The 25,661-nt window shown below is 35.9% G+C and overlaps 1 protein-coding gene across 4 annotated transcripts in view; it reads left to right on the top strand.

Moving 5' to 3' along the window:
• COL21A1 (collagen type XXI alpha 1 chain) overlaps positions 1–25,661 on the top strand; it is a 202,163-nt gene that overhangs the window by 128,796 nt on the left and 47,706 nt on the right. For 2 of the 4 annotated variants that reach the window (XM_078001279.1, XM_078001276.1), the window contains 4 exons: positions 5,485–5,538; positions 6,015–6,066; positions 7,327–7,382; positions 7,505–7,558. In XM_078001279.1, coding sequence (XP_077857405.1) covers positions 5,485–5,538; positions 6,015–6,066; positions 7,327–7,382; positions 7,505–7,558 — 216 coding nt within the window. Of the gene's footprint in view, positions 1–5,484; positions 5,539–6,014; positions 6,067–7,326; positions 7,383–7,504; positions 7,559–21,783; positions 21,809–25,661 lie in introns of those variants that run through there. The other 2 variants (XM_028847466.2, XM_078001278.1) reach the window with 2 other exon arrangements.

A 25,661-nucleotide genomic window follows, 5' to 3' on the forward strand; every position in this document is an offset into this window, starting at 1 on the left:
ATTTTAAATCTCAAACAGGCAGAGTCTCTTTTAGTTCAGGTTGGTGGTTCCTTTGGTATTATATAATAACTCTCTCAACAGCATATAGTATATGTATATGAGTGTGTGTATTTGCAATTTTATGTTTTTGACTTTTGATTCCAGCCAATAGCAGCATCCACAATCTTGTTTCAATCACATCTCCTTCTCTACACTTAATAATAGGTTACCTAAATTAATCCGGCATCCACTACACCCTTTGTTTACTTTTCATGAGCCATACTGTCTGGCTTGACAGAATTTATTGAACCTCCCCTTAATAGAATCAGAGATTTTAAGGGCAGCATTTATAGCCATATCTTTGATTTCATGCCTCCCAGAGGCTGAGTTTTAACTGGACTTTTATTTTTTAAAAGTATTCCCCATTACATTAGAGATGAGAAAAACAATTGTGTCTCTCAATCCCAGTGTTTTTACACTTGGTCTATTTCTTTTAATTACTACTTGCAACCGGGCCAATTATTTTCTGAGCTCATATATTTTTTAAAATAGTACCTTGTCAAATACTGCCAATAACAGTCAATTCATAATATATATTTACATTCTGTTTTCTCAGTTCTTTACCTCTAGCTGTAAGTTCATTTGATACATTATTTGCCTTTGCAAGTTATTACAAGCCAGGCTTTTTTATCAATTATTTCACCACTATTTTACATAAGACACCATTTTTTCAGTCTTCAATAATTGTTTTTCATTCGTCACTACCTGTCCCCAAAGCCAATGACAGATATACGTTTTAATATTGTTGTTTTGGCAGTCCCCTATTTTTAATATTCCAACTGTACTAATTAACTTAGGCTAAGCTGCATTATAGTAACAGATGACCCAGTGGCTCAGAGGCCAACACGGCAGACATTTATCTTTTATGTTATATGCCCATCCTGGATAGGCTTTGGCCCAACTTTATCTCTTCTTTGCTATCTATTGCTATTAAACCTTATAAATAACTTGATTGAGTATAATGTGTTTGAGCCATACTTTTTTGTGTTCCATATTTTGTACATATTGTTTCAATATTCCCCAACACTTTTGCTGACAACTTGCTGCTGCTTGCTCTCTCTCTCCTCATTTCTTTCTCTCTCACACTAATTTATGTTAACATGGATACTATACCTTTTTACTATACTTAAAAACCTTCCTTCTGTATGTAAGAGTAGCTTTGTCCAGACCTTCTATTTTTTCTGTCCCAACGTAAGTGGATGTTCCTAGTCTTCCTACTTCATCTGAGATCTGTTTGCCATCTCTAGTAAAGGAAAGTTTGGATATTATGTCTTTTATAACCTGTAGCCAGAGAATGGAAGTCATAGCTTGGACTTTGTTCAGCTTTAATAGGGAATCCCAGCTTACCTGTTTCTCCTGTAGTTTTATTAAGCATTCATTACCCAGCTAAATTCCATCTTATTGATAGTATATCTTAGTCTAGCTCGGCCTTTAACTGGTTATCTCAATTTAGAGTTTTCTAAAGAGCCAACTCAGATTATTCTCTTAACTTCAGTCCTCTTTCTATCTCTCAGAACTCTGCCTGCTCCTTCTGCTCCAAGCAGAAGGGAAAATATATATATATATATATAATATACACATATAAAATTTGAAATTTTAATTTCAAATCTTAGATTATAAATATATAATTTAAAATTATACATATATATATATACACACACACACACCCCCTTTGAATGACACACACACACACTTTGAATATATATATATTCAAAAGGTATTTTGGGTTAGGTTCTTGTATTAGGAGTTCACATGGTAGGGGAAAGAACATCCAGTTTTCTTGTGTTGTTTGGTCTTCCCCTAAAATTTATTTTTTCTTTTGTCCTATTTGCATAAATTGTCGAATTTGGGGAATAGTTAGTTCTAGGGTGTTATAGGCTTTTATTGAGTCTTTTCTCTCCCTACCTCTCTCTCAGTCTTTCTGTCTCTCTCTCTCTCACATACACACACACAAGACAGAGGAAGCTGTTATTCTTGAGAAAGGCATTTAGTATAAGCTAAAAAATATGGTTCCTTTTAGACTGGAAACATAGTTATTCTTTGTATTTGTTAGGTGGATGGCAAAGATCTATAACAAATAGACCAAATGCAGTAGTTTAAATGAGAAAGAAGTTTATTTTTCTCGTGTAATTGCTTGTCTACAAACTCATTCGGGGACTTGTGTTTTTCCCTCTTGTTGTTCTAGTCTCTCTGAGTGTTGCTCTCGTTTATAAAGTCAAGGTTATATCACCAGTCACTATATTATCTGCATTCTAGGATACTGGGAAGCTGAATCCTAAAATTAGAAGTGATCTGATTTACATAACAGAGGCTCCCCTTTTTGCCAGTATACACACACACTCATATGTACACATATGCACAGATACTCCACAGGTTCAGGAAATGATAATATCAATGTTTCTAAAATGGAGGTGAAAGCAGAGTTAAAAATGCAAACATGACTGAATGTCCATTTAAGAACAGTTAAATCCCACTATCCCTTCCTCAACTCTGTGTAGCTAAGTGAATCTCTCTTCCACTGTAGCAGAAACACAAAAGTTTATTTTCTGGAGAAGAGAAAGCTGAAGGTCTCTAGCCTGGGGAGAAGAGGGAGAGTTATACTAAAATTAAAACAATGGGAGTAGGCTGAGCATGGTGGCTCACGCCTGTAATCCTAGCACTTCAGGAGGCTGAGGCAGGTAGATCACCTGAGGTCAGCAGTTTGAGACCAGACTTGCCAACATGGTGAAACCCTGTCTCTACTAGAAATACAAAAATTAGCCAGGCATTGTGGTGGGTACCTGTAATCCCAGCTACTCAGGAGGTTGAGGCGGGAGAATCACTTGAACCTGGTGGGCAGAGGTTGCAGTGAGCCAAGATCACGCCACTTCACTCCAGCCTGGGCAAAGGAGCAAAACTCCATCTCGAAAAACAATACATAACAAAACTAAAACAATGGGAGTTGGCGATAGTTACTCATGTGGCAACCTCCTTCTCCTCTTCCTCTATCTGGCCTCCGGAATGCTGTCAGCCAGTCCTATAAACTAGAGACATAGAAGATCCTTCTATGGGAAATCTTCTGACATCTAGAACAGCATCCAATGAAATGGCACAACCAGGCCACATTATAGTGAAGTTCAGAGTAATTGAACTCTACCCACTGAGAGATTCTCCTATCAACTTCCATATGAGCTGACAATAAAGAATCACCAAATATCACAGGAACATTAAAGATCAACAAACAAAAAGTCTTGGAAGAAACTGATGCAAGACAGTGAGAGGAAGACTTGAAAAAACCCTGTCGCTGATGCTCTCAGGGAGGCAGAACCCCTGCTAGACCCTGCTTCAGCTGTGTTCCTCAGTGTTGAGTGAGGAGTTTTCAGAACCTGAAGAACACATTCCATCACACCATTGAACTTTAACCAAAAACAAACAAACAAAAAACATATTCTGGATCTTAGATTCTGGCAGTCCCTGAACAATCTAGCCCAATGCCATTTCCAGGATTTGCTGTCCCCTTTCCTGCCTTTGTCTTCCTAAAGACCTTCCAGCACAATTGTATGTCTACCCCTATGCTTACAGGTGGCTGAGAGGAGCCTGTTTATGTGATGTATGGATGGGGATGGAGCTTGGAAGTGTAGTCCGGCATGTCCACGTGTATGGGCATTAGTTCTCTATAGATGAAAAGACCTATAGAGTGCCTAGCATAATGGATGGTTATAGACCACACCAGTGTATAATAGTATAATACTTCAAGACACTGGAAAAAAGAGGAAGATCTGCAAGCTTCTTCAGGGAAAAAACTGCGCCAGTCCTACCACCCCTACCCTCCCACTCCTGGCCCCCAAAACCACACAAGAAACAAAAGGCTCCATACAAATGATCAGGAATCAGAAAGGCTTCACACATCTCATTAGTGACATTGAACTCAAGAACTGAATGAAGCAGAGCCTTCAAAAGTCTGATTTAAAAATTTGAAATTATAATCAATTATATAAATGAATAGAATAAGGACATTTTCAGAGATTTAAAGTATCAGAAAGTAATCTCCCATGTATTCCTTCTCAGGAAGCCATTGGATAGTATATTCCCCTAAACGAGATAATGAACTCAGAGATAAAGAACATCAAATTCATACTGAAATGAGACAGGTCTAGGAGATATTTATTAAATAAAATGAAATTTTCAGTGCAGATGAATACAATCAGAAGTGATTGTTGGAAAGTTGGAAAGATTTTGGAGTTCAATATAACAATAAGTTTATAGGAAACTAAACGATTAAAATGGCAATATTTGACTCCAAGAAATAGAAACACTTGGGCAAGAAAAGGCAAGGAATGAGAATATATTTATAGCTTATCTGCAAATCTTAACAAAATAAACCCTGACTACTGATTTAACCAAAGCTGTAATTGAGGGTTAAGGGGATTCGTGTCTGCTAGAAGTGGAGATAGGGAGGAGGTGTTGGATGCTATGAGAGATTAATCCTCTGCGTTTATGGTGGGAAGTCAGTAGATAATGTAGAAAACGGAAAATGTAGCTATAACCATATGGTTTGGTGATTTGAACTCAAAGAGATGAGGAACTTTGGAATAAAAAATGTTGCCTTTGGAGGGTTCTATAAGCCTTGAATAAATATATCACTCTTTAAATCATGTGAATGAATAACTTTTATAAAAATTACATCAGTCACAGATGATATAATCTTTAATATGTCTGCCAGACAAGCTAGGAGTATAATTAATTGCTTGTGTGTAATATCTTAATTTGTCTAGATAAAAGTGAATCTGACCCAAATTTTGCCATGAAAGTCATTGGTTCTTTATTTACTGTGTCTTCACAATAAAGATTTTGAAACTAAAGCAATACCATCCAACATATCCCGCTGAACTACATACTAAACCTATATCTACTAAATATCAAGTTGTTATGACTTTTCTTCATCTTTTCTCTTTTGGAGAAAACTTAGGGCCTTCATGTTTATAGACACATATGAACAGATACCTTCTGTGAGTAATTAGTAAGATAAGCAATTTTAAAAATTCCACAGAGTCCTAGTCTGTGTTGAGACTTTATGTTTAGGGTCTTTCATTACTGAGCTGAATAGGACCTTAGAGGTTAACTGTTTCCTGAGTGTGTTGGGTCTAGATCATTTCAATTAATTCATGTGTCTTTCCCCTGTAAAAGCCTAAGACTTTTTTAGAATAGATGGTTGCTAACTAAGGGTGGAGTCAGGATTGCTAGTGAGATTTTCTTAACTCCAAAATACTTTTCTTCTCTGATTATAAATGAAACCCTGAAAAGTGAGGATAATTTTTCATAAAGATAGGATTTAATGCTGATATGAATTTAACTGTTTGCAGATATATTTGAAGTGGATTTTGACAAGGGTGAGGTTGAAGAATATATGATGATATTGTTTAGGCTGGAATGTTTTTCTTTAATTAATTTCAGTTTTATTTTCAGGGTGATCGTGGACTTCCTGGTTTTCCTGGGCTTCATGGCATGCCAGGATCAAAGGTTGAAGAAATCTGTTTCTTTTAAATATAGCAATGCCATTTTAAAAATTCAAATGTAAAGTACCTTTATATTACAAATGTGTTATAAATAAATGCTCATGTATAATTAAAGATAAAGTAAACAATGGGCTAAGATTTATATTAGTTTATACGAAACTTTACAAAATTCTCTTTAAAGTCTCGTTATAAATGTATGATTTTATAGTATTTAAAAATTGATCTTATACTGTATGCACGTTTTCTTAAATATAAGCCTTAAACTATAAGCCCTGTTATAACACTAAATGTTATTTTTTAAAAGTTTCTTTATAAAGCCTGGAAATGAGGGCTTTTTAAAGCAAACTTTAAATTATTTTTTTTTTCTATTTTGTTTTGCTTTTGGCATATTAAACTCTGTTGCTTATAATCTGTATTTTTTCTTTATGAGAACAATATTGATATTTCTTTAATATTTGCTATTTATATTTTGTCTTTTAGGGTGAAATGGGTGCCAAAGGAGACAAAGGATCACCTGGATTTTATGGCAAAAAGGGAAGTGTAGATCATACAACAAAAAGTATTCATACTGAACTTTTAATGTAATGGAAACAGAAAACTTGAATTGCAGTTCTAGCCCAATGTTAGAGCAGTTAGCTTTGTTCACCCTTCTTAGGGGATTAATTCAGAACAATGGGGGGGAAAAAAAAGAACTGGTGACTGCAGACTGCTACGTATGGTATCCTATAAGACTATGTTGTATTGTTGACCATTCTGAGCTTTTAAAAGATTTACAGGCTGGGCGCGGTGGCTCACGCATGTAATCCCAGCACTTTGGGAGGCTGAGGTGGGTGGATCATGAAGTCAGCAGTTCGAGACCAGCCTGGCCAACATGGTGAAACCCCGTCTCTACTAAAAATACAAAAAGTAACTGGGCATAGTGGCGGGCGCCTGTAATCCCGGCTGCTCAGGAGGCTGAGGCGGGAGAATCACTTGAACCCGGGAGGCGGAGGTTGCAGTGAGCTGAGATCGCACGACTGCACTCCAGCCTGGGTGACAGAACAAGACTCTGTCTCATAAAAAAAAAAAAAAAAAAAAAAAAAAAAAAAAAGATTTACAGTGAGACATTCCTTAGGGAGCAGTAGTAGTTGCTTAAAAATGTGTCCACTGAAGGCTGGGCACGGTGGCTCACGCCTGTAATCCCAGCACTTTGGGAGGCCAAGACGGGCAGATCATGAGGTTGGGAGATCGAGACCATCATGACTAACACGGTGAAACCCCGTCTCTACTAAAAATACAAAAAAATTAGCCAGGCATGGTGGCGGGTGCCTGCAGTCCCAGCTACTTGGGAGGCTGAGGCAGGAGAATGGCATGGACCCAGGAGGTGGAGGTTGCAGTGAGCCGAGATTGCACCACTGCACTCCAACCTGGGTGACAGAACGCGACCCCGTCTCAAAAAAACAAAAACAAACAAAAAAAACATGTCCACTGAAATTTGATGTTATGGGCCTTTCTAGTTCCTCACACTGAGGGAAGAATATTTAAAATACCCATTGCTTTTTAATTTTGCCAAGATGTTATTTCTATGTTTAGATGCTTGTAATGATAATTGTGCATCTATCAACATTTTTAATGTCTTGATATTGTATCCACTGGTTTGGTAAAATAGTACTTTGCAGAGTCAACATGAGTTGTAGTCCCATGAATTTTTACTACATAATGTTGTTAACTTAGTAGCTTTTCTGTTTAAGTTTTGGTTAGAACTTGAAAACATTATTGTAAAGATTGTGTTTTAAGTGTTTGTTTTCGATACAGGGTGCAAAAGGTGAAAAGGGGAATGCTGGCTTCCCTGGCCTCCCTGGACCTGCTGTGAGTTTGATAGAAAAAAGCTCTTAGTATTTTGCTTTAAATAAAAACTATCTTATAGTATCTGTCTTTAAAGAGAAAAATTAGTGCAAAAGTACATTAAAGCACATGTATTTATTTTTTAGGGAGAACCAGGAAGACATGGAAAGGATGGATTAATGGGTAGTCCCGGTTTCAAGGTATTTACAAAAAACAAAGGACGAAACAAAAAGATTTTTGTATCTTGTGAGGAAACATAAGAAAAAATGTACCAATATTAAAATTTTTTAATATGTGGCATTGGGATAAAATTCATGAGCTAAAAGGGTTTTTACATGTAATTTAAAAATGATACTGAATTTCTTTTGACTTTATTGTGGACTCTTAAGTGTCAGAAGTGAAATCATAGGATATTACAAGGTTGAGCTTCTTCGATAAGCCCTTCAGATTGGTTCATTTGGCAGATTAGAAGCAGAGGTTCTTGGCTCTGTCTCCCAAAGATTAAGGTTTCAGTGGGCTGGGAAACTGTCTTCTTAACTCTGGCTTCTTTATCAGTTGTGTGGTATGGGCATGAAAGCATTAGAGTAAGTGGAGAACTGCAAAGTGTCAATAATTCACTATCTAGGAAAAAACTCAAAGGGACATGCTCTTGGGGTGGTCTGTTAGCACCATCATATTCTTACAGTTAGGATTTAGCTGATTAGGATACCTAAGGAGAAGATTTGTATAAGCCATCAGAGCTGAAGAGGCCATTTGGTCAAGCATTGGACATAGGGATGTTATCTTGTTTTCTAATGGTCAGTTCTTTGAATCCCAGAGTTGCTCAGAAATTCAGTCCAAATTTTCTTGGTCTGTGGGTGTTTTCCAAAGGAAAAATTATTCATTTATTTGCTTCAAGTTCTATGAAGGGTTTTCAAATATCCATGATTCTTCAGAGTATACTTTGAAACAACACTTCCTAGGACAGTAGTAACCTGACTGTAAAATATGGGAACCCATTTTAAAGTCCTTGGTCCCTTCTTGTTAATTATGCTTCAGTGGTTTTGTATTTTCTCACTTATTTAATTGAACAGATTTTATTGATATTTATTAGAAGCTAGACATATAGAGGAGAATAAAGCCATCATGGCATCTCCTCTTACAGGGTTTATAATCTAGACTATGTGAGAGAATATGGATTTTTTTTCTTTGCCTACAACCTAAGCATTCATTTTAATTAATTTTTGTCCTCTGCTAGCATAAATTCATATGCCTCAAGAAATGGGACTGTTCTTTTTGGGAGACAGGAGAGCTTAGAGAATAGAATGGAGTTGGATTTCCAGCTTGCAGTGACTTTCTCTAACTAGTTGTATGTTTTCTGGCAAATATTTTGACAGTTTCTATTTCAAAAATAGAGTAAATGTTACCTATCTAGAATGGTATGAAAGGGACTTGAGTAAGACAAAGCACCCAGCACAGTTCCTGGCAAAGAATAAGTGTCGAATAAGGAATTAGTTCTTTTATTCATTTCCTGATTTGAACATAGCTTTAAGATTGCTTTTTAGTCTTAATCTGAGTAGTATGTGCATTCATGTACCTGCAAATGTAAACATCAGGTCACTGTTTTCTAGCATCTATATTGATATATAATTGAATACCATAAAATTCACCCATTTAATGTGTAAAATTCAAGAGTTTTTGTGTATTTACAGAGTTATGAAACCTCATTAGAGTCCACTTTTAGAACATTTTCATTATCCTAAAAAGAAACACCATGCCCATGTAGTATAGTGGTCACTCCCCATTTCTCACCAAGCTACTATCCCGTACATTAAACCCTTGACAACCATTACTCTGTTTTCGGTCTCTGCAGATTTGTGTATTCTGGACATTTCATATAAACGGAAACATGTAATATATGATCTTTTGTTCTTTCAATTACCATGACATTTTTGTGGGTCATCTATGTTTTGGCTTGTATTGGTAGTACTTCATTCCTTTTTAATGCTAATAGTATTTTACTGTAGGGATATATCACTATGTTCAACATTTTGAGTTCAGTTCACTCTTGATATTTGCCTTCCTTATAGGTTCATACCACCCTTCATATTTGAGCTTGGTTATGTCTCCTGTTTTGATAGTGTGGGTCTCCTAAAAACAATGAAGTTTTTCTGTCTTGTCTGTTTGTAATTTTTTTATAGAAATCATTCACGAATTGAAAAAAAAAAGCTATTTACTTTTTTTGTTTAAATTACTTTATTTATAAAAACAGTTTTAGGTTTATAGCAAAATTGAATGGAAAGTGCAGTGTATTCCCACACACCCCCTGCCACTTCCCAACCCTGTGCAGGCTCTCCCATGTTCAACATCTCCACCAGAGTAGTACGTTTGTTACAATTGACACATCACTATTACCCAAGGTTCATAGTTTATGTTAGAGTTAACTCTTGGTATTGTACACTTGACAAATACATATATTTGACAAAAATAACATTGTAGTATCATAGAGAATAGTTTCGCTCCTCTAAAAATCCTGTGAGCTCCACCTTTTGATCCTTTCTTCTCTTTAACCACTCACAACCATTGATCTTTTTACTCTCTCCAGAGTTTTTCCTTTTTCAGGATATCATATAGTTGGAATCATACATTATGTGACCTTTTCAGATTGGTTTCTTGCTCTTAATAATATGCATTTAAAGTTCCCCCATGTCTTTTCATTGTTTGATGGCTACCCTTCCCAGCATCTGGTAACCATCCTTCTACCCTCTATGCCATGAGTTCAATTGTTTTGATTATTAGTTCCCACAAATACATGAGAATATGTGATGTTTGTCTTTCTGTTTCTGGCTTATTTCACTTAACATAATGATCTCCAGTTTGATCCATGTTGTTGCAAATGACTGGATCTAATTGATTTTTATGGCTGAATGGTACTCCATTGTGTATATGTGCCACATTTTCTTTATCCATTCATCTGTTGATGGTTACTTAGGTGACTTCCAAATCTTAGCCATTGTAAGTGCTGCAAGGAACATAGAAGTGCAGATATCCCTTTGATATGCTGATTTCCTTTCTTCTTTTGGGTACACACCCAGCAGTGGGATTGCTGGATCATGTGGTAGCTCCATTTTTAGGTTTTTTTTTTTTTTTTTAATTGACATAGAGTTTCGCTCTTGTTGCCCAGGCTGCAGTGCAATGGCATGATCTCGGCTCACTGCAACCTCTGCCTACTGGGTTCAAGCAATTCTCCTGCCTCAGCCTCCCAAGTAGCTGGGATTACAGGCACCCGCCACCATGCCTGACTAATTTTTGTATTTTTAGTCGAGACAGGCTCTCGTCATGTTGGCAAGGCTGGTCTTGAACTCCTGACCTCAGGAGATCCACCCTCCTTGGCCTCCTGAAGTGCTGGGATTACAGGCGTGAGCCACTGCGCCCAACCCATTTTCAGGTTTTTTGAGGAATCTTCAAACTGTCCTTCATAGTAGTTGTACTAATTTATATTCCCACCAACAGTGTACAAGGGTTCCCTTTTCTTCACATCCTCCCCACCAGCATTTGTTATTGTTTGCCTTTTGGATAAAAGCCATTTTAACTGGAGTAAGATGATATTTTATTTTAGTTTTGATTTGCACATATCTGATTATCAATGACGAACATCTTTTCATATGCCTATTTGCCATTTGTATTTCTTCTTTTGAGTAATGTGTATTCAAATATTTTGCCCATCTTTTGATAAGATTATTGGATTTTTTTTCTACTTTTTATATTTTCTGGTTCCTAATCTCTTATCAGATGGGTAGTTTGCAAATATTTTCTCCCATTTCGTGGATTATCTCTTAACTTGGTTGATTGTATACTTTGCTGTGCAGAAGCTTTTCAGCATGATTTGTCCATGTTTACTTGGGTTACCTGTGTTTATAAGGTATTGCTCAAGAAATCTTTTCCAAGGTCAATGTCCTGGAGATTTTCCCCAATGTTTTTCTGTAGTAGTTTCATAGTTTGAGGTCCTAGATTTAAGTCTTTAGTCAATTTTGATTTGATTTTTGTGTATGCCAAGAGATAGGGGCCTAGTTTCATTATTCTACATAGGAACATCCAATGTTCCTAGCACTATTTCTTGAAGAAACTGTCTTTTCCCTAGTGTATGTTCTTAGAAGTTTTGTCAAAAATGAGTCCACTGTAGGTGTGTACATTCGTTTCTGGGTTCTCTGTTTTGTTCCATTAGTCTATGTATCTGTTTGTATGCCAGTACCATGTTGTTTTGGTTAATATAGCTCTGTACTATAATTTGATGTCAGGTAATGTAATTCCTCTACTTTTATTCGTTATGCTTAGGATAGCTTTGGCTATTCTGGGTCTTTTGTGATTCCATATAAATTATAGGATTGGTTTTTGTATGTTTCTGAAGAATGTCATTGGTATTTTGATAGGAAATGCATTGAATCTGTAAATTGCTTTGGTAGTATGGACATTTAAAGAATATTGATTCTTCAAACCCATGAACATGAATTTTTTTATTTTTTGGTGTCCTCTTCAATTTCTTTCATTAGTGTTTTATAATTTTCATTGTAGAGATCTTTCAATTCTTTGGTTAATTCTTAGATATTTAATTTTATTTGTGACTGTTGTAAATGGGATTACTTTTTAAATTTCTTTTCCAGATTGTTCACCATTGGCGTATAGAAATGCTACTGATTTTTGTATGTTGACTTTTATCCTGCAACTTTACCAAATTTGTTTATCAGTTTAATAGTTTGTTGGTGGAGTCTAGGTTTTTCTAAATATAAGATTATATCATCAGCAAACAAGGATAATTTTACTTCTCCCTTTCCAATTTGGATGCCCTTTATAACTTTCTCTTGTCTGAATGCTCTAGCTAGGACTTCCAGTACTATGTTGAATAACAGTGGTGACAGGGGACGTAGTATCATGTTTCAGATCTTACAGGAAAGGCTTTTATTTTTTTTTCCCTATTCAGTATTATATTAGCTGTGGGTTTGTCATAGATGGCCTTTATTATGTTGAGGTATGTTCCTTCTATATCTACATGTTTGAGAGTTTTTATCATGAACAGATATTTAATTTTATCAAATGCTTTGTCAGGATCAATTGAAATGATCATATGGTTAGCTTTCATTCTGTTGATATGATGTATCATATTGATTGATTTGCATACATTTAGCCATTCTTTCATCCCAGCGATGAATCCCACTTGGTTGTGATAAATGATCTTTCTAATGTATTGTTGAATTTGGTTTGCTAGTATTTTGTTGAAGATTTTTGCATCAATATTCATCAGAGATATTGGCCTGTAGTTTTGTTTTGTGGTATGTTTTTGTCTGGTTTGGTGTTAGGGTAATACTGGCTTCATAGAAAGAGTTTGGAAGTAGTCCTTCTTCCTCTATTTTTCAGAATAGTTTGAGTAGGATTGGTATTAGTTCTTTAAATGTTTGGTCAAATACAGCAGCGAAGCCATTAGATCCCAGGCTTTTCTTTACTGGAAGACTTTTATGACAGCTTGGATCTTATTACTTGTTATTGGTCTTTTCAGGTTTTGGATTTCTTCCTGCTTTAATCTCAGTAGGTTGTTTGTATCTAGGAGTTTGTCCATTTCATGTGTATTTTCCAATTTATTGGCATATAGTTGCTTGTAGTAGCCACTAATGATCCTTTGAATTTCTGAGTGTCAGTTGTAATGTCTCCTTTCTCTTTTCTGACTGTATTTTATTTGGGTATCCTTTCTTACTTTCTTGGTTACACTGGCTAAAAATTTGTCAATTTTGTTTGTCTTTTCAAAAAAAAAAAAGAAAAAACAACTTTTTGTTTCATTGATCTTTGTGGATTTGTTTGTTTGTTTGTTTGTTTGTTTTGTGACAGTCTCGCTCTGTCGCCCCGGGCTGGAGTGCAGTAGTGTAGTCTTAGCTCACTTCAAGCTCCACCTCCTTGGTTCACACCATTCTCCTGCCTCAGCCTCCGGAGTAGCTGGAGTAGCTGGGACTACAGGCACCCAACACCTTGCCCGGCTAATTTTTTGTATTTTTAGTAGAGATGGGGTTTCACCGTGTTAGCCAGGATGGTCTCAATCTCCTGACTTCATGATACACCCGCCTTGGCCTCCCAAAGTGCTAGGATTACAGGCGTGAGCCACTGCGCCTGGCCCTGATCTTTGTGTTTTTGAATTTCAATTTCATTGATTTCTGCTCTGATCTTCATTATTTCTTTTCTTCTACTAATTTTGGGTTTGGTTTGCCCTTGCTTTTCTAGTTCTTTAAGATGAATTGTTAGATTGCGTATTTGAAGTTTTTCTCTTTTTTGATGTAGGTACTTACAGCAATAAACCTCCCTCTTACTACTGTTTTTGCCATATCCCATAGATTTTGGTATGCTGTGTTTCCATTGTTACTTGCTTCAAGAAGTTTTTCAATTTTCTTCTTAATTTCTTCATTGACTCACTGGTCATTCAGGAGCATATTGTTTAATTTCCATGTATTTGTATAGTTTCCAAAATTCCTCGTTATTGATTTCTAGCTTTATTATATTATCGTCAGAGAAGATACTTGATATTATTCCATTTTTGGAATGTTTGAAGACTTTTTTGTGACCTAATCTATGGTCTGTCTTTGAGAATAATCCACATGCTAAGAAAAGAATTTGTATTCTGCAATATCTATTTGATTTGTTTGGTATGTAGTGCAGATTAAGTCTAATGTTTCTTTGTTCATTTTCTATCTGGAAAATCTGTCCAATGCTGAAAATGGAATGATGAAGTCTACAGCTATTATTGTATTGGGGTCTATCACTCTCTTTAGCTCTAATAATATTTCCTTTATATATCTGGATGCTCGGGTGTTAGGTGCATTTAAAATTGTTATATCCTCCGCTGAATTAACCCCTTTATCATTGTATAGTGACCCTTTCTCTTCTCATAGTTTTTGTCTTGAAATCCATTGTGTCTGATATAATTATAGCTACTGTTGTTCTTTTTTTGGTTTCTATTGGCATGAAGTACCTTTTTCCATCCCTTTATTTTTAGTCTATGTGTGTCTTTATAGGTGAAGTGTATTTATTGTAAACAATAGATCAACGGGTCTTGTTTGTTCATCCAGTCAGCCAGTCTATGTCTTTTGATTGGAGAGTTCAGTTCATTTACATTAGATGTTATTATTTATAAGTAAGGACCTACTCCTGCCATTTTGTTATTTGTTTTCTGGTTGTATTTTTGTCTTCCTTTCCTTCTTTCTTTCATTCCTATTGTCCTCTAGTGAAGATGATTTTCTCTGGTATATATAACTTAGTTTCTTGCTTTTTATTTTTTATGTATTCATTGCATGTATTTATGAGGCTTACAGATACTATCTTATAACCCATTATTTTAAACTGATAACAACTTAATGCTATTTGCATAAACAAACAAGCAAAAAGAAAACTAATAAAAATTTGCCTTAACCTTGTCACCCTGCTTTTTAACGTTTTATTATTTCAATTTATATCTTATTGTACTGATTATGTCTTTTAAAGTTGTTATGGTTATTATTTTTGATTGGTTCATTATTTAGTCTTTCTATTTAGGATAAGAGTAGTTTACACACCACAGTAACAGTGTATAATATTCTGCATTTTTCTGTGTGCTTATTATTACCAGTAAGTTTTGTACCTTCGGGTGATTATTTATTGCTCATTAATGTTCTTTTCTTTCTGTTTGAAGTATTCCCTTTAGCATTTCTTGTACGATGGGTCTGGTATTGATGAAATCACTCGGCTGTTGTTTTTCTGGGAACATCTTTCTCCTTCATGTTTTAAGGATATTTTTTGCTGGATATACTATACTAGGGTAAAGTTTTTTTTTTTTTTTAAGCTTCAGCACTTGAAAAATGTCATGCTACTCTCTCCTGACCTGTAAGCGTTCTACTGAAAGTCTGCTACCAGACATATTGGAGCTCCATTGTATGTTATTTATTTATTTTTGTCTCTTCTGCTTTTAGGATCCTTTCTTTATCCTTGACCTTGTAGCGTTTGATTATTAAACGTCTTCAGGTTGTCCTCTTTGGGTTAAATCTGCTCAGTGTTCTATAGCCTTTAAGTATTTGGATATTAATATCTTCTCTAGGTTTGGGAAGTTCTCTGTTAACCCTTTGAATAAAGTTTCTACCCCCCATCTCTTTCTCTACCTCATCTTTAAGGCCAATAACTCTTAGATTTGCCCTTTTGAGACTGTTTTCTAGATCCTATAGGCATGCTCTATCATTTATTATTATTATCTTTTGTCTCCTCTGACTTTATCTCCAAAGTCTCTCTTCAAGCTCACCAATTCTTTCTTCTGCTTGATTCATTCTGCTATTGAGGGACTCTGATACATTCTTCAGTATGCCAATTGCATTTTTCAGCTCCAGAATTTCTGCTTGATTCTTTGTAATTATTTCAATTTCTTTGTGAAATTTATCTAGTTCCTTCTCTGCATAACTTGAATTTGTTAAAGTTTTCTCAACACACCTATTCTGAATTCTTTGTCTTAAAGATCACATATCTCTGTTTCTCTAGAATTGATTCCTGGTACCTTACTTAGTTCATTTGGTGAGGTCGTGTTTTCCTGAATGGTGTTGATGCTAGTAGATGTTCTTCAGTGTCTGGGCATTGAAGAGTTAGCTCTTTACTGTAGTGTTCACCGTCTGGGCTTATTTGTAGTCATCCTTCTTGGGAAGCTTTTCAAGTTATTTGAAAGGACTTCAGTGTTGTGATCTAAGCTGTTTCTGCTTTAGGGTATACCCCAAGTCCAGTAACACTGATTCTTGCAGACTTGTAGAGGTACCACCTTGACTGTCTTGAACAAGGTCTGGGAGAATTCTCTGGATTACCAGGCAGAGATGCTTGTTCTCTTCCCTTACTTTATCCCAAACATATAGAGTCTTTGTCTCTGTTTGGATACACCTAAAGCTGGGGATAGAGTGATACAACCACCCCTGTAACCACCACCACTATGCTCTGGGTCATATCTGAAGCCAGCACAGCGCTGGGTCTCACCCACCGTCTACTCTGACCACTCTCTGGCTACTGCCTATGTTCAAGGCCCTAGGACCCTACAATCAGCAGGTGGCAAAGCCAGCCAGGTCTGTGTCCTTCCCTTCAGGGTGGTGAGGTCCACCAACCCCCAAATGGGTCCAGAAGTTCCATCTGGGAGTCGGGGACTAGAGTCAAAAGCCTTAGATGTCTACCTGGTATACTGTTGTATTGCAGCTGAGCTGGCACTCAAACCACAAGATGTAGTCCTTCTCACTTTTTTCTCTCCTTTCAAAGGCAGAGGAGCCTCACCTTGTATCTTCCACCACCCCAGCCATGAGGAGTACTGCCAGATGACCACTGATGTTTCCTTGAGCCCCAAGATCTCATAAGTCAGCTTGTGGTGAACGCTACCTGACCTGGGACTCACTCTTTAGGGTAGTGAGATCCCCCGTGGCCCAGGAAAGGTCCAGAAATGCTGTCTAAGACTCAGGTGCTGGAATTGGAGACCCCAAGACTCTGTTTGGTGCTCTACTTCCCCGTGGCAGTGTTGGTACCTAAGGCATAAAAGACAGAGTTTCCTTTACTTTTCCCTTTGCTTTTCTCAAGCAGAAGGAGTTTTACCCCATAGCCACCACAGCTTGAGGCTGAGTCTCACATGAAGCCAACAAGTCTCAGAGGTTCACCAAGGCCCTTGGTGTAGTACCTAGGTATCGCTGCTAGTTATTCAGGGCCCAAGGGCTCTTCAGTTAACAGGTGATGAATGCTGGCAGGACTGCATCCTTTCCTTCAAGGCAGTAAGTTTACTTCTGGCCCAGGGTGTGTCTAGAAATGTCATCTGGGAGCTGGGGCCTGGAAAGGGGGCCTCTTGACTCTAGCCAGTGCCCTATCCTGCTGTGGCTGAGCTGATATCCAAGATGCAAGACAAAGTCCTCCTCACTTTTCCCTCTCCTCTCCTTAAGGATTATAGAAGGAAGGGGTCTCTTTTGGAGCCATGAGCTTTGCAGTCTGGGGTCAGGAGAAGGATGCTGCCAACACTCTCTTGGCTGCTGCAGTGTGTGTCTCAGTATGTTGTGTGCCTCCCCAGTCCACTGTCTCTGGGCCTAGTTCAGCCTTAGGACTCTCTTATGAGTTACAGACATTATGGCCTAGGCTCCCTTTTAAGTTTGCTTGGAGACTGAAGCACTTTGGCCCTTGGTGGTGAGGTTTGCAGGCACTCAAGTTCAGACCACTGGGATGGGTGATTCTCCTTTGGTTGGGGCTGGTTTAAATGCTTCCTCTGGGCTGGGTGCTGTGACTCACGCCTGTAATCCCAGCACTTTGGGAGGCCAAGGCGGGCAGATCACCTGAGGTCAGGAGTTCGAGACCAGCCTGACCAACATGGAGAAACCCAGTCTCTACTAAAAATACAAAATTAGCTGGGCGTGGCGGCACGTGTCTGTAATCCCAGCTACTCGGGAGGCTGAAGCAAGGAGAATCGCTTGAACCTGGGAGGCGGAGGTTGCGGTGAGCCGAGATCATACCACTGCACTCCAGCCTGGGTGACAGAGCGAGACTCCGTCTCAAAAAAAAAAAAAAAAAAAAAAAAAGGCTGCTTCTGTGGGCAGGCATCAGTTGAGTTTGGTCTGGTTTTCCTTTCTGCTTTAACAGGACAGCACTGCTTTCAGTGCTTTACACTTGCTGTGTTCTACCTTCGTCAGCACCCAGAAATCCTTTCCACTCCATGCTGCCTCTGCTGGGGATGGGGAAGGGGTGGCGTCGGTAATTCAGGATTGTTTTTTCTCTCTCTTCAGTGCCTCTTTCAGCAATATGGAATTAAAACCAGGTACTGTGAGTGCTCACCTGATTTTTGGTTCTTTGAAGGTGTTTTTTCTTTGTAGATAATTGTTAACTCAGTGTTCTTGCTGGGACGGGGTGACAATGGGTGGAGCTTTCTACTCCATCTTGCTTGTCTCCCTCCTGATTTATTTTGAATTAATTTCTATGTATGGTATGAGATAAAAATCAAGGCTCATTTTTTCCCCATATGGAGATTCAGTTATTCTAGCACCATTTATTGGAGACGATCATTTCCCTTTGAATTGCATTAACGCTTTTGCCAAATATGAATTGATCAATATGTGCATTCCACTAATTTCTACCCATATTCTTTCCTCAACAACACAGTCTTAATTATTATAGCTTTAAAATAAACCTTGAAATTATGTGATGTTAAACACTCTAATTTTTTTTTTTGAAATTGTAATGGATATTATAGATTTACATAAATTCCATATTATTTTTAGTATCAGCTTAAAAATTTTTACCAAGAGAGCCTGAGATGTTGTGTTAAAGTTTTTTCTTTCTCTTTTTCTTTTTTTCTGAGACAAAGTCTCACCCTTGTCACCCAGGCTGAAGTGCAATGGCATGATCTTGGCTCACTGCAACCTCTGCCTTCCAGGTTCAAGCCATTCTCCTGCCTCAGCCTCCTGAGTAGCTGGGATTACAGGCACCCACCACCATGCCTGGCTAATTTTTTTTTTTTTGTATTTTTAGTAGAGACGGGGTTTCATCATGTTGGCCAGGTTGGTCTTGAACTCCTGACCTCAGGTGATCCACCCGCCTCAGCTTCCCAAAGTGCTAGGATTACAGGCATGAGCCACCATGCCTCGCCAAAGTTTTCAGTGTGAAATAATTGTAAATTTACAGAAAAGTTGCAAATATAGTAGAGAATTCCTCATACCCTTTATCCGACTTCTGTTGAAGTTAACATTTTATATTACTATGGTATATTTGTCAAAACTAAGAAACCAATATTGGCACATTACTGTCAACTGGACTCCATACTTTATTTGGGTTTCATTAGTTTTTCTACTCATGTAATTTTTCTGTGCCAGGATCCAGTCCATGATATCACATTACATTTATTTGTTGTGCCTTCCTATTTTGCACTGATCTGTGATAGTTTATCAGTCATTTCTTGTCTGTCATGACATTGATGGTTTTGAAGAATATTGACCAGGTATTTTGTAGAATATCACTCAGTTTGAGTTTGTTTCATGCTTTCCTCATGATTAGATTCAGATTATGGTTGGGTTTTTTTCTGTTTTGGAAAAGAATAACAGAGGGTTCAAATGTCCTATTTATCAAATCAGAATGTACATGCTATCCAGATGAATATTCACTGGTGACATTAATGATGATCACCTGTTTTATAGTATTTACAAGCTTTCTTGCTACTTTTTCATCCCATATTCTGTTCTTCGGAAGCAAGTCACCAAATTCAAGCCCTACTCTAGGTGGAGTGTAGACTTAAGCTCCAAATCTTAGAGGGAAGAATATCTTCATGTCTCTAAATTTATTTGAGGAGAGTTGCTCTCTTAACAATATTGAATTTTTCAATCCATGAACATGGTATTTTGTTTCATTCATGTGAGTTTATTTTAACTCAGCAAAGTTTTGTCATTTTCAGATCTTGTAAGTCTTCTGTTAAGTTCATATCTAAGTATTTTATTATATTTCTTCATACTCATAAGTAGACTTTGAAAAGTTTATTTTCAGTTTGTTTGTGGCTAACATATGGAAATATTATTAGTTTCAGTATATTGATTGTCTATCCTACAATCTTGTTAAATTCACTTATTAGTTCCTGCAGCCTTTTTTGTTGATTTCTTAGGTTTTTCTACATAGATGATTATGTTGATTACAAATAAAGACAGTTTTCTTCTTCTATACTAATTTATATGAAATTTATTTATTTTAATATTTTTATTCACTAAACAAGCCCTTAATACAATAATGAATAAAAGGGGTAAAAGCACACATTTTTGCCTTACTTCTGATCTTAGGTAGAAACCATCAGTCTTTTAACACTGAATGTTAGTTGGTTTTACATAGAAGCCCTGCCTCAGGATGAGAAAATTCCCTTTTATTCCTAGTCTATTGAGAGTTTTCTTGTAAAATATCATGATTACATGTTGAATTTTGCAAAAAAAAAAAAAAAAAAAAAAAAAAAAAAGCTTTTTCTGCCTTCACTGACTTGATTATATAATTTTCCTCTCATATTTTCTTAATATACAACATTGATTTTTATATGTTACACCAATTTTGCATTATTGGGATAAACCACAATTGATTATCTTATAATATTCTTTTTATATATTACTGGATTCAATTAACAAAAGTTTTATTTCATATAATTTATGTCTATGTCCATGGATGATATTGATCAGCAGTTTTCTTTTTTGTGATATTTTTGTCTGGCTTCAATATCAAAGCAATACTGGCATTTATTTTCTGAAAGCATTTGTATAGCATTGGTGTCATTTCTTCCTTATATGTTTGGTAGAATTTGCCAGTGAAACCCTCTGGGCCTGAGCTTTGTAGGTGTGTTGTATGTCTAAGGAACATTTTCATCAATAATACACCTATTTAGATTTTATCTTTCTTCTTGAGCAACCTTCAGCAATTTGTACATTTCAATGAATTTGTCCATATCATTTAACTTGCAAATTTCTTGGCATATTTTGTTCACAATATTGCCTTATTCTTGTCCTTTTAATGTCTGTAGGTTTGTAGTAATGTCCTTTATTTCATTCCTGGTATTATATGTATTGTAACGATAATTTCTTATTGATACTTTACAATTGAAATCAAGCACTGCAGAATTTTTCCTACTCTTCCCCTCTGTCATTTGAGCCTGGTTCTTTTTTGTTCTTGGATAACTTTCTCTTATTTTTTCCATGGGGATTTGTCTGTTTAAGCTTTCTTTCTCTTATAGGGTCAATAATAATAAGCTTCACTCTCCTAGGAAACTAATATTTCATTTGTATTTTTCAAGTGACTTGTATAAAATTGTGCCAGTTCCTCTCATGATTTTTAAAAAGTTTTCTCTGTTTTAATGATTATTCTCCCTTGGTCATCATTTCTTACTTTGAATATTTATGCTTTCACTCTCTTTTTGTATTTTTATTTTTATTTTTTTTACTTTTATATGTTTCTGGTTTCCCTCCTGTGTTGGATTTTTTCGAAGATCTAACATTGTAATTTATTTTTTGACTTCATTAAATTTTTGTTTTTTACTTTTATCCTATTTCTTTATTCTTTTTTCCTACATTTTTTCTAGCTTTTACAATTGAGAATTGAATTCATTTACATTCATTTTTTGTTATTTTTTTATCTAAGTAGTTAAACTATGAATATTTTTCTCATCATTGTTTCAGTTGTATCCTCTTGATTCTGATATGCAATGTTTTCATTAACTTTTTTAAAAAGAAATTTTGTAATTCTAGTTTTTCTCTATTTCCTAAGAGTTGATTAAATAGTTAAAAGTCTTTTTAGGGTGAAAATCATTTTATTTAGATTTTGTTGCTAATTTCTGATATTATTGCACTGTATCAGAGAATGTTTGTATAATCTTCTTTATAAGTTCTAGTGAATTTTTTCTTTGACTTATTGTATGTTTAATTTTCAGGAATGTTCCCTGTGCATATGAGAAGGTAAATCTCTATTTTCAGAGTGTAAAACTCCATATACATTCATAAGAACTACCTTATTGAATATCTTATTTGGATCTTCTGTAACTTAATTCTTTGTTTGGCCTGTCTTGAACAGAGAGTGGTGTATTAGTGTCTATTATTTGTGCATTTTTGTCTATTTTTTCTTTCACTTTCTGTTTCACGAATGTAGTTTCTACGTTATTCATTGTATAGATATTTTCACTACTACATCTTCATTTTGAATTGTGGCTTTGGCATTATAAAATACATTTTTTGTTTCCTTTAATAATTTTTCACTTGAATTCTACCTTGTCCGGGTACCAGGATTACACGTTTTCTTTTTGATTCTTTTTGTTTGCTTGCTGTACCTTCGCCCATCCTTCTATTGTCTAGCTTTAGCTTTTTGAGCCATTTTGTTGTAGTTGTGTCTCTTGTATCAAGTGTAGAGTTGTTCTTTGCTTCTTAAAGCAATCTGAATATTTTTATTTTAATAGATTAAGTCTATTTTCACCCATTGTCTGATAGGTTTGGTCTTATCTCTGTCAAAATACTCCTGTTGTAATTTTGTTATCTTATTATGTAAATTCTGCTCTACTGATTATGTTTCTTTCTCAGTGTGATTTGTTGCCTTTTCCTAGTCTGCTTTTAATTTCTTTGGGATTTAGGGAAATTTATATTTTTATTTTAGTGGTCTTTATACTACATTTACTACTCCTTGTAAATATCCATTTCAGAATTCTGTTATCCTCCCTTTACATACCTTGAGCATCAACTCTTTGTTGTGTTAAATTTAAATTATACCTTATTATCTATGTGGAAATTAATGAATTTATTCTATTTTCTCCTTTTCCTTATGCTTTTCTTCTTGTTTAATTATATTATTTCTACCTTATCAGATTATATAATATTTATAAAATACTCTTTACATTTTACCTTTGTTTCAGATCTGCAATTAAATATACTCGGTGTTTGTCACCAGCACCTTTACCAGTATTCCACAGTCACATTTGGGTTTAATAAAGGTTTTCCTCCTTTGGAAGGACTTGTGAATACAGTACTCTGAATTCTTGATATTTTAGTATGTTTTTCTACACTTTTATTATTTGAATGACAGCTTGCCTAACTATAAAACCCTTGTCTCACTGTTCTTCACTGTTTTTTTTTTTTCTGAATTTCTTAGAAATACTGCTTACACTGCCAACATGTATGTTGCTGATGTCAATCTAATTGTCTTGCCTTTGTGACTCTTTTTCATATGAAGATGAGAGTTTAAAACAATTTTGCATTTAAAGTCTAATAGCATATGTTTCAGAATTTAAAATCCCAGTTACTCCAAAAAACTTTAGAAAGGAAGATGCAGGGTTTTTTTTTTTTTTTTTTTTTTTCTTTTCTGGAATGTTCTTTTGAATTATAGTTTTAAATATAAATTGTGTTATTTATTTATTTTTTTTGGTTTATAGCTCAAGGACTCCAATTACAGATATGTTGAAATTTATTTGTCTTCTATCATTTCTGATCCTTTTAATGTGTTTGAAAAGTCTATTTTTATTGGCTATGCTTGTTTTCTCCTCATTGTCGTTTATAATTTTAAGTTAAATCTATTCTCCCTGGGTTTCTAGTAATTTAATCATTGGTCTCATCTGAGATGATTTTGTCTTTTTGATTCCTGAGTAAATTCTTATTTCATGTATTCCTTTTATACATCATCTGTCTGAATTTTTTAACTAATAAAAATACTTGTATAATGTTTGTTAATCCAGGTTACAGCATTTTGTTTCAGTTTTCTTTATGTTTATTTTTGTGTGAGGAAAATATGAAAAGTTTTTATTATGTTTTTCTTTTTATTCTTTTTTTTTTTTTTTGGACGCTATCTGACAATTCTTTTCAAATTTGAAATATCCTGCATGTATTTTGACCTGCAATAATAAGCAGGGTTGTACATGTTTGGGTAGCTTGCTGGACTTCTTAGTTGCAGATTGTCTCTTCTTTTATATATAATGAAGTTAGAAGTTTCTTTAGCTAATGAGATTACTGGGTAGGACTTGGTGTGTTTACTGCTGGGGATGTGGAGGAGTGAGAAACATAATGTGTTGATTTTAGATTCTTGTGGCACATCCACGGGAAGATGTTGAGTAAGCAGTTATACACAGAGAAGAAGCTCCATCTTATTTAGAGAAGGAGAAAGAATGGGATATAGAACAGAGTTATAAGGAATTATCTTAGATTGAATGAAAGACCCCTGTTTACTGTAATAAAATGAAAGAGGAATGGATGGGTGCAAATGCAGGTAAGTGTGTTGGTTTGGTGGCAGAATGTTTGTATCCCATTTTTTCTTAGAATGTTGGGACAAGGAGAAAAAAGCGTTTGTTGTTTGGAAGATATTTTATATAGCAGAAACTTTCTATATACATGAAAAATGTGGTAGAGAGGAGATACAGGAAATATAGAAGTTGCATTGAAGTCCAGTTGAAGCTGGAAGTTATAATCTGTATGATTACTATAGTATTTTTCCTCCATGGCCATACTTAGAACATAAGCATAGGCTGAGGCTGTTTTCAGTTTGGTTTACTCAGCATTGGAATTTGCATAAGCCAGTATGGTGGATGCAGAGTGAGGTAAAGGGGAAGAATTTTAGTTAGAAAGTGGTTGAAATAATTAAATGTAGCATTTAAGCTGGATATGCAAAGAACCAAAGACAGAAAAGGACAAATTATAACAAAAGGCGTAACTCATTGGATATTTTCCAAGAGCTTGGCTCTTTTTACAGTACTGTACATGCATTTTCTCATTAATCTCATAAATCATTATGAGTTGTAAGTGGAAAAAATTTACCCTTTCACAGATGAAGAAACAAAGAACTAGAGTAAATAACTTGTCCAAGGTGACATAGCCATAACTTAACAACCAATGAAAATTCTGCTCACCAACTGGTTAGAAATCATGTTATACCCAAATATTCTCTCGTAGTTATGGAAAATAATGATGAAACTGTTGAACCTACTGCTTTTAATAATATCTATCTATCTATATCTATCTATCTATATATTGTTTTTCTTTTTGAGATGGAGTCTCGCTCTGTCACCCAGGCTGGAGTGCAGTGGCACGATCTCGGATCAGTGCAAGCTCCACCTCCTGGGTTCAAGCCATTCTCCTGTTTCAGCCTCCCAAGCAGCTGGGACTACAGGTGCCCGCCACCATGCCCGGCTAACTTTTTGTATTTTTTGTAGAGACGGGGTTTCACCTTTTTAGTCAGGATGCTCTTGATCTCCTGACCTTGTGATCCACCTGTCTCAGCCTCCCAAAGTGCTGGGATTACGGGCATGAGCCACCGTGCCCGGCCTTTTAATGATATCTTAACTAGAATAAAGAAGGATTGGCTTTACATTTAAAAATACTCATTTTGCAAAAATTATAATGACAAACTATAGCAATTCAAGTATGAAAATAATATAGCCAAAAATACATCATGAATAAAGGATTGTTAAAACCGCAACTTTTTGGTGGCAGTGGATCTCCCTTTCTGTGCCAAGAGTTGCATAAGGCATTTTCACAAAGGCTCTTGTTTTCTTAAAAAACAAAATATATGAAGTTTGGAGTATTAATGTCATTTTATGCATAACATCAGGTTCAAAGAGATGAAGGGATTTAGTTAAACATGCACAGCTAGTTCCATGGCAGAGTGAGGGTTCTGGGTCTAGTTTGTATGCTCACTGCTGTGCATGATACCTTCCAAATGTTTGTCTACTCGGTCAGCCAGGAGAAGCTTCCTCAGCCTTGCATCTTCAGTACATCCGCAGGCATGCTAGAGATTTGTTTACAAACGAAGAATAAACTATGCCATAAGATCAAAGTC

Source organism: Macaca mulatta, chromosome 4 (assembly GCF_049350105.2).
Source record: "Macaca mulatta isolate MMU2019108-1 chromosome 4, T2T-MMU8v2.0, whole genome shotgun sequence".
Lineage (NCBI taxonomy): Eukaryota > Metazoa > Chordata > Mammalia > Primates > Cercopithecidae > Macaca > Macaca mulatta.